At 36.4% G+C, this 10,125-nt stretch overlaps 1 protein-coding gene across 1 annotated transcript; it reads left to right on the plus strand.

The window, feature by feature from the left end:
* Window positions 1-468: 468 nt before the first annotated feature.
* On the plus strand, window positions 469-6,521 carry LOC109010014 (NADPH-dependent aldo-keto reductase, chloroplastic-like). The gene is made up of 8 exons (XM_035688783.1): window positions 469-591; window positions 710-760; window positions 4,446-4,522; window positions 4,650-4,737; window positions 5,082-5,357; window positions 5,520-5,931; window positions 6,314-6,399; window positions 6,495-6,521. The coding sequence occupies exons 1-8, from the start codon at window positions 472-474 to the stop codon at window positions 6,519-6,521; spliced, it is 1,137 nt and encodes a 378-aa protein (XP_035544676.1). The 5' UTR covers window positions 469-471.
* The last annotated feature ends 3,604 nt before the right edge of the window (window positions 6,522-10,125 follow it).

Here is a 10,125-nt window from a genome sequence, read left to right on the forward strand (position 1 = left end):
GTTGTGCATACTGTTCTGCACAACCATTTCCACAACTATCAGTTTTTATTGGTCTCAAAGCTTCAGCTTATCAGGGAGAGTAGTTGTGCCATCAGTTTTTATTGGTCTCAAAGCCAGTTACGTTTCCCATCAGTATCCCCACATGATCCATCTCTTGAGGAAAAAGTTATCTTTCAACTCATCTTGATTCATCATTATAATTTTTTCAAATTCTAACATAAAATATAATAAACAATTCAATTTTTTCAAATCTTAAAATAATAATAATATTAAAAAATAATATTCTAATAATATTTTATCATCTCAACTCAACTCAACTCAACTCACTTCAACATCCAAACACAACCTAAATTTGTTCACCAAAAATAGAAGAGAAAAACAAGTCTCGTTCGTACCCTTTTCAGTGCGTTGACTCTCGTCCACTCTCTCCCTCCGTCTGATCTGCTTTCCCCTTATTCATACACCATGGAAATGGCACACGAAATTCGGTTCTTCGAGTTGAACACGGGAGCTAAGATCCCTTCTTTGGGACTGGGGACGGCGCAGGTTGACCCCGGCCTCGTCGATGAAGCCGTGGCCACTGCCATCAAGGTCTTCTTCGTTTCCTTCTTTCTCTGCCGCTGTCGCGATTAATTTTTGTGGTGTGAAAAGTAATGAATAGCTTAATTAGCTCTCTAGCTACAAGCCAACATGTTTAGTTGTGCTGCAGGTTGGATACCGCCATATTGATTGCGCTCAACTCTATGGCAATGAAAAGGAGGTAAAATATTTTCTGAAAACTTGGTGTCACTCGCCTTGAGTGTAACACCCGGGCAAGCCAAACGACTTTACAAAAATTTTTGAGTTTTAGTTAAGATCATTTGGGATTACGAGTAAAATTTTTATAAGAGAGTTTGAGCCTAAGATATTTTTGGCGGTGTATAATTTTCTTTTTTATAAATTTGATATTTAGGTTTTAAAGCTTAATGGATTAAGTGGATATTCATCAAAATTTATGGGATAATTATATCTATACATATATATATATATATATATTTTTGTTGATTAGAGACCCAAAACTTTAGATTAAAGCAATGCCTTAATCTCGTTCAGAGCCCAGCCGTGAGATCGCACGGGTCCAGACTCCATCGCACGGTTTGCGTCCAATTTCCTTTTTCATGCACGTATCTCCCTTCTCCATCTTTAGGTTTCATCTGTTTCCCTCTTATAGCTCTTATATATATTAAGCATTTCTCAACCCTAGAATAAGTGCCGTTGCCCCTCTTCATCACCCTCAGCCATCCGAACTCCCAGCATCCATTCTCCACTGTGAACCGCGGCTACCACCCCAACGAAGAGACAAACGACCGAAACCACCTTGTTCTTGCAGCTCAAATCAGAGCATTTGCTTCCTCCACGTCGTTCTCCACCGAACTCAGTCCACGCACGGAACCTCAGCCACCCAGGTCCACCACTCAAGCCGCGCACCACCACCCTCTCCACGTAAACCCACCTCTGTTGCACCACCGAAAAACAGAGGACCAGCCAAGCCATCCCGCCTCTGTTGCACCGCCGAAAAACAGAGGACCAGCCAAGCCATCAGGTCGCTACTCACCGGACCCAGTCCACGCGGAACCTCAGCCATTGCACCGTAACACCTTTGCTTGGCCGCTTCTCCGCCGCACGAAACCGAGAACCACCCCCACCTCACTGAGAAGCCTCTGCTTCCTGCACCAAAAACAGAGCATTTACTGAACTCCACCGTAAGCCACTGCATAACCAGCACCTGTTTGCACCGAAAAACACCATAAAATCAACAGAAACCGCCGGTCGTGACATCCCCGTCACCCTGCGCAGATCGGTGAACCCAGACCCTCCGCCATTTTCGTTCCCTCTCGGTTGCTATCTCCCTCTCATCTCGCACTCTCCGAGCTCTCTCTACCTCTCTCGTACGTTTTCGCCGCCCAGCGTAGGTGGCCTCGTCACTGCATGCTCTCCTCGGCACCCAGCAGCACCACCATAGTTCCTGCAGCCCAGCCGTCGTGCCTTGCCCCTCCACGTCCAGCTCGGTTTAATCGTAAGTCTACACCCCACTTCCTCTTGTCTATTTTCTTTTCGTGTTGCTGACTTAAAGAGAGTAATGTATATAAATACATAGGTGTGTGAGGAAGTCTATATTCTAATAGGCAAGATGTTATTACCGTTATACCCCTTTGATCATGTTTCAAACAAAGTACTACAGAAACTATTGCATAGTCGGTCTAATAAATAGAAAATTTCGTGTTACCTTTGAATTTCCAGTTACATTATTGTGTTTTAAAACTTTGATATGTATTTTGTAAAGTCTAAATTTTCCATAGGTACCAAAATGATCTTAGTAAGTTTAATTTATTTTGAGTAAAGCCTCTTTCGAAAGCAAATTGATAATGTTATAATTTTATTATGATATAGCTTGTTAAATAAATTTTATGTATAACTTAAAAAGAAATTTTTGGCATAATTATGTTATGTAGTATTAAATCCGATAGTTTGATTCTTCATTAGTAGATAAGTTAGAGTTAATACCTCGGTCAGAGATTTAGTTGGAATCAGAGAAGTGTTAACATCTTTAGAAATTCGTGAATTTAGATTTTCGAGAAATTAAAATAAGTTATTTTAGCATCTTAGGTTTAAATATTGAGATACGCTTTCGATTGGATATTTATGAAAATTACGTGATTATGTTATAGGTGAAGATTAATATTTGTTCGGCTTTGTTAAGGAATTTTTGAAAGACTAAAGAGTTCCAGGTAAGCGGGGTTCCTATGCTAGATTTGCATAAAAATAAAATGGTCTGAGGTTGATTTTTGAAAATGAACATGTTTATTATAAAAATATACTTGAACTACCTCAGTTATTTGTTCTGCATTACTCATGAGATTCTGTTTAAGAATAAAACATTTTCTGGCATGATTGGTGTAGACATGAGCTATTTTGCATTTTGCTTCTAAACTCTGAAAAAGAGAGCGAATATGAAAGTTTGTGCATAAAATAATGTTTTGTGATTTCTGAAAACTTTGTTCTGTTCTGAAGATGGTCTGTACTCTGATATGATATGCTTTCTGAAAACTCTGTTCTGTTCTGAAGGTGTTCCTTATTCTGATATGATGTGATTTCTGAAAACTTTTAGCATGACATTCTGAATTAGGATGTGGTTTGTGGATGGTGACCTATTTGACCTACCACGGGTGCTAATAGTGGTTTATGTTTAGGTTGGTACCAACTGTTCTGTTTCTGGTGCACCCACTTTGGAAACAAAGTGGTTTTCTGGTGGTCTTTCCTGTGTGCACACTCGGGGCTCCGAGAATAAATAAGGGGAAGATTCACATTCTGTTTCTACTCGGTTAGCTACCGGGGTTTGCACAACCCTACCACGGGGGTTAAACATGGCCTCTGATGCGATATGATGCTCTGGTACGATGGTGGTCAGTTATGCTATGCCAAAAGAATTTGAATAAGAATATTTTTGAACTTTCGCTCTGATATTTTTATAATATGTTCTGACTTTGCATTCTGAAAATAAAGTGTTTTGTTCTGCATCATGAAATCTGTAAATGCTCATGTTTGCATACTAGTATAAGTTCTCTGCTTACTGAGTTGTTGATAACTCACCCCTATCTCCATAATATGTTTCAGATAATTTTGATGCAACAGCTGGAAATCAGGGATAGGAAATACTTGCAAATTTTGTGGATCATAGAAGACTATGTGCCCTAGGGTACCATGACTTTTGGAGAGTCTTTTGATAGCGTTGATATTTATGTGGCTTTGGTATGTTGAGGATTGGATATTTTTAGTCCTTGTGGAAAAGTTTATCTATATCAATGAGACACCACTGATGTGCCCTTATGTAGGAACATGGATATTTGTATTGAACAAATAGGTTAATATGTTATGGAGATTCTGGTTTATTTTAAAAAGTTTTATTTGGAAATGATTTTTTTAGGTGATATGAGTTAACTCTCCGGACCTTCGAGGCCGGGGCGTTACATTGAGCCTTTAGTATCGTCTCACTACGACCAAATTCTAAGCTATAGAATTGCTTTAGGTATCTGATACACTTGATGCTTTAGATCTTCCTACAGCATGAGTCGCATATTAGCCAACCAATTTGATTCAAGCTTGTGGACTATATATCTTTCATAGATGGAATTTACTTATAGATTCGAATACCCACCGCCTAGGCATTTTTTTCGGATTTCTATTTCGATGACATGGAAGGACGCCTTCATGAGTATTCCCAGTTAGTTTGCCATAGTGCGCATGCTGGGGTATGGGGCTAAGTGCTGACACATCCATTTTCTCTTTACTTAATTATTTTTTGATACGCACGAAATAGTTAGTAATGATGTTCTAAGTCTTGTTTTATTGCTAATTGAAATTGCTTAAGCTTTTGCAAGAATTGTACATGATCTGATTTCTTGTAGATTGGTCTCATTCTGAAGAAACTATTTGAAGATGGTGTGGTGAAGCGTGAGGATTTGTGGATTACCTCTAAACTCTGGTTTGTTTTATAGAGTAAAAAGTTTCCATTTAAAAGATAATGCTTTGTTCCTTATATGAGTTACTAACAGGATCTTTGATCTTATTTAGTACCTTTTCTTTACATCTAAAAATGAGATAATCCACAGGAGCACTGATCATGCATCTGAAGATGTTTCAGAGGCTTTGGATACTACTTTGCGAAACTTGCAACTTGATTATCTTGACTTGTACCTTGTATGTATCACTGATTAAAGCTTATGAGCGATTTGGATATCTACAAATTACTTGGTACACTAGTTTTTGCTTTGATACACCCTGCAGTCTTATAACTTTTAGAAAGGCTTCCTAGAACTACCTATTGAAGGTGGAATAGAAGGGTTTTTTTTTTTTAAATATAAAAATAAAAAAATTCCACGCATAGTACTTATGACCAAGTCATGGAATGCCTTGAGCCTGCTTCTATTCTTCTCAGAAAATTACACTTTGAGATATTAGTATTGACATTATTTTCTTCTCGATGATGCGGTATTGAGGACATTATTTAACTGTGACTAAATGAGGCTGCTCAACTTTTTAAGTTCCATTGGCCAGTCCGGATAAAGAAGGGGTCAATAGGCATTAAACCAGAAAATCTCATTCAACCAGATATACCTAGCACATGGAAAGCAATGGAAGCACTCTATGTTTCTGGAAAGGCTCGAGCTATTGGTGTCAGCAATTTCTCTTCAAAGAAGCTTGGCCATCTGTTGGAGGTAGCACGGGTGCCTCCTGCTGTTAACCAAGTGGAGTGCCACCCTTCATGGCAGCAGGCAGGATTACATGCATTTTGTAAATCCCAGGGAGTTCACTTATCTGTGAGTTTATACGCAAATTTTGAAATGCTCAGTATTTTAAGATTGTTTATCTATTTTTGAGGAGGTAAATCCAAGGGAGTTTAGTTGAATATTTTTTATTTCTATAATTGAAGGTTTTAAGATTGTTAAAAATGGTAACACTGTGATGTTTTCTTTATCTAGGGATATTCGCCATTAGGCTCTCCTGGCACTACGTGGCTCAAGAGTGACGTTCTTAAGAATCCAATTCTAGGTATGGTTGCAGAGAAAGTAGGCAAAACTCCTGCACAAGTAGCCCTTCGTTGGGGTCTGCAAATGGGTCATAGTGTGCTTCCAAAGAGTACACATGAAGGAAGGATTAAGGACAACTTTGATATCTTCAACTGGTCTATACCTGAAGTCTTGCTCGCCAAATTGTCCGAAATTGAGCAGGCATGTATTCAGTTAGACATTGTCTTTCTAAATTATACTTCAGGATCACTTACTGCACCTTTCTTTTTCATGGCCAATTCTATATATAGCTTTTACCAGCTTATACAGTCGCTATTTCCTGCTAATATGTTATCAAGTGAATTGGCCCTTAGGCGTTGCTATTGTATACGTCCCATGTACTTGGGCTTTTGTATACTCTTTTGATCAATAAAAGCTTGTTTACCGATAATAAAAATAAAAATAAATAAATAAATAAAAAATTATTATTAGCCAACATTGAGAGCTACCGTTAGTTATAGAATCATTTTTTTTTTTATGGTTTTTCATACGTGTATCTTTTAGCACTTTTAGATATTTAAAAATAAAAAATAAAAAAATTACAATATTATTAAAAAATATTTTTTAAAAAACTAAAATAATTAAAAATAAAAAAATCACTGCAATAAGAGTGCATTTTTCTATGCTCCCTCTACGATGCTGTTACTGGGTCTCTGATCAGGTCCAATGAATATGGTATAATGACCTTCCCGATGTTTATTGTGCAGGCAAGATTGATAACAGGGAACTTCGTACAGGACTGTTGAGGAATTATGGGATGGCGAAATATGAGCAGCGAGATAACATGTTCTGTGTTCTGTTTTTGTTTTTTCTTTTCTTTTCTTTTCTTTTCTTTTGATATTTCAAATTTGTATCTTAAAGCTTGCTTGACTTCCATTTGAGTGTTAGGGTTTGAGTGTTTTTGTCAAAGTTTGAGGTAATAAAAGGTGTAATGATGTACCATCAACTAATTTGTAATTTGAGTGTTTTTGTATTTTTGTTTTTAATTTTTTTAATAAATTACATGACATTATATGATGGTGTCACTTAGGATCGTTTGAGCGATAAGTTTGAGATGGTTAAAAGGTATTATTTTTATAAATTTCATCTAATCGGCAGCACATTTTTAATGTAATAAACATTGGTTTGACTTTTGTTTTTTTAATTTTTAGTTGGTAAAATATTAGTTAGTAAAATCTATAAAGTAAAACTTTGAAGTACCTCTTATATCATGGCTGGTTTGGAGAGTGAATTGCGATGAAAATTTTGTAAATATTAATAAGATAATTTGTAAATAGTAGTATTAAAATTATTTGAGTTGAGTATTTTTTAAATTTTGGGAAAGGTGGGAGAAAAAATTGAATAAAAAATATTATAAAGTTAAAATCTTGTTAGAATATAGTTTTATAATATTATTTTTGTTTGAAAAATTGAAAAAGTTGAATTATTTTTTTTTAAAAAAAATTAAAAAAGTTGTAATGATTAGTTTGAAAAAATTATAATAATTAATTTGAAAATGTTTGTATTTGAATAATATTTGACAAGAAGATAGGATGAGAATTTTAAGATAATATTTATTTTCAAGCAAGTTCTAAATATGATGTATTTCTATTGACAAGTATTAATTTTATAGGCAAAGTTTTCTTACAAGTGAGGTCACACACCAAACTACGTAATCGATATTGACATGTAAGGTTTAGTGAAACAGTGCGAATTGAGATAGAAATACTTTTTGTGAGATAGATGGCCTTCTTCTTCTTTCAAAATTTTCTTTCTTTTATTTTTCTTTTCAATAAAAAAAACTATGTCAACGTCGATAAGCAGTTTAGTGCGTAGCAAAGCATTAACGTGGAAGTTCCTATTTTAAAATTTATTAGCTATCATATATAATAAATGTTGAAATGATAGAATTTTATCGAACTTAAACGTGGAAGTTCCTATTTTTAAAGAACTCTAGGATGCTGATTCCTCTCACGTCCATGTCATGCTAAAAGTCTATACGAAAATGTTATTTTTTTAATATTAAGTCCCATTCAACATTGCCAACTTTAGCTGATCCGAAAAGTCTCGAGTTATGAGCATTATGACCATTTATAAGAGATAATCAGATAAAAGAATGGTCAAATCTTCAGACATTTCAACGTTGTAACGTTAGATACAAAATAGTGTACAAGTCTTCTATGCTTCTATTGAAAATAAGTGAATTCTATTCTTAAAAAAATAGTTTTTTATATAAATCTTAAATTTATACATTTTTTAAAAAAAAATTATGCAAATTTTATTCATTCTAAAAGTGTGCAGATCATTTTTGTTTAAAAAATTGCGAACACAAGACAAGAAAGATGTTTAAGACATTAATATATACAAATTGAATTAGTAGATCATGAGATTGTTGACCTCGTCATCATCATAATAAACAAAAATATAAAGTGACAACTTGTTAGCAACTTTTATATAATTAAGTTATATGATAGACTTTGAAAAGGAAACTGTATTTCTATTTTCTCATTAATTAAGCAGAGATGTACAAGGAGGCATTTATAGACAAATACAAAAGGAATCTTTCCTAGGCATTATTACAAACAGAGAACGTGCACTGCTATATGATATTGCATTACATAGAGTTTGTACAATTCTCCTACCAAAACGGTTACAACAGAATACAGAGGACACACGCAAGTTGTCTACATAATTCCTAAAGGTTCTAGAGCAGTGGTTGATGCGCTTGGTGCTTGCTATGTCAGTTGTGATTTGGAGACCAACGTAGATGGCTCAATACGCCCCCTCAAGCCAAGCGGAGTGTCAACAACAGTGAGGCTCATTCTTAGAAAATGAAATCGAGAGGCTGCAAGGGGCTTTGTGAGGATATCAGCCAGCAGGTCTTTTGATGGTAGAAAATCAACTTGAAGAGTTTTTGCAGCAACTCAATCACGAACAACATGGAAATCAATTTTCATGTGCTTGGTGCGTGAATGTAGAACTAGGTTAACGGACAAGTAGGTTGCACCAAGATTGTCACACCATAGAAGATGAGTTTTAGAAATAAAAATGTGCAGTTCCTTTAAAAGATTTTGAATCCAAAGGAGTTCGGCAGTTGTGTTGGTGAGAGCCATATATTCAGCTTCGGTGCAAGAGCGAGCAACAATGCGTTGCTTGCGAGAACTCTAGGAAATTAAATTGTTACCCAAAAAAATACAAGTCACTCGTAGAGTGACGATCATCCAGGCAACCAACCCAATCCACGTTTGAAAAGGCTTGAAGTTGTAGGGAGGAAGACCGAAATTAAGAGTTTGTTTAAGGTATCTCAGTAGACATTTAACAGCCTGCCAATGTGTGTGTTTTGGATTGTCCATAAACTGACAGATTTTGTTAACTGTAAAGCAATGTCCAGACGAGTGAGGGAGAGCTATTGAAGGCCTCCAACAATGGAGCGATACAATGTAGGATCCAAAAAGGTTGGAGTGTCTAAAACAGAAAGGCGACTAGAGGCAGCCATTGAAGAATTAACTCCATTGACTGAAAGCATATTTACTCGAGAAAGAATATTACAGATATATTTTTGTTGAGAGAGTGAAATTTCAGTATCCAAGTGACAAATTTAAACACTAAGAAAAAAAAAAGATAACTGGCCTAAATCTTTGACAGGAAAAATAGATGTTAGAAATGAAATGAGTTGATCAATTTGAGATGGATGATAACTTGTCACTATTATATCATCTACATAGACCAATACATAGATAAGAATGGATTTGCAAGAGTAAATAAATAGAGACGGGTCAGCTTGGGAAGGGAGAAATCCATACTCAAAGAGGCAAAATGAGAGTTGTGTGAACTAAGCACGAGGTGCTTGTTTAAGGCCATAAATGACCTTATGAAAGTGACAGACGTACTCGGGGTGTTCAGGATGAACAAAATCGATTGGCTGGGACATGTAGAAGGTTATGGTGAGATCTCCTTGGACGAACACATTTTGGATGTTGAGTTGCCAAATGGGCCATCTATGAGACAGAGCAAGAGAGAGGACTAAGCAGATTGTAGTTGGTTTGACAACCGAGTTGAATGTCTTAGCATAGTCGATGCATTCCTTCTGGTGAAAACCCTTGGCGACGAGTCTCACCATGCGTCTTTCAATGGAGCTGTTGGCATTGTGTTTGGTTCGGAACACCCACCTGCATCCAACAACATTAGAAGAAAGGGGAGAGGGAACAAGAGGCCAAGTTTTGCTCTGAAGTAGAGCTTGAAATTCTTTGCTCATGGCGTCACACCACTCAGAGAAGCAAGATGCAGTAGTGTAGGACGATGGTTCTTTGGAAAATTTGATGGTGAGGGTAAGATAGTGACGAGGATTTGGGTATGAGATTTGACCATGTGTGAAGGGTTTTGGAAGAGAATTGTTTGTTTTAGATCATGTAATGATCGGTGAGCGTGGGAGGGACGGTGGTGGTATGAGAGAAACGTGAGGGTTAGGGTTAGCGTGAGTGAGATTTGGGGGAGAGGACGAAACATGTTGTGAAGATGAAGATGATGGGCTGAATTTGAT

This window comes from Juglans regia, chromosome 3, assembly GCF_001411555.2.
Source record: "Juglans regia cultivar Chandler chromosome 3, Walnut 2.0, whole genome shotgun sequence".
Taxonomy (NCBI): Eukaryota; Viridiplantae; Streptophyta; class Magnoliopsida; order Fagales; family Juglandaceae; genus Juglans; species Juglans regia.

Coding starts and splice junctions, on each gene's coding strand:
- LOC109010014 (XM_035688783.1), top strand. CDS start 472: ATGGCACACGAAATTCGGTTCTTCGAGTTGAACACGGGAGCTAAGATC. Junction 592..709: donor CCGTGGCCACTGCCATCAAG/GTCTTCTTCGTT, acceptor GTTGTGCTGCAG/GTTGGATACCGCCATATTGA. Junction 5,932..6,313: donor GGCCCTTAGGCGTTGCTATT/GTATACGTCCCA, acceptor TTTATTGTGCAG/GCAAGATTGATAACAGGGAA.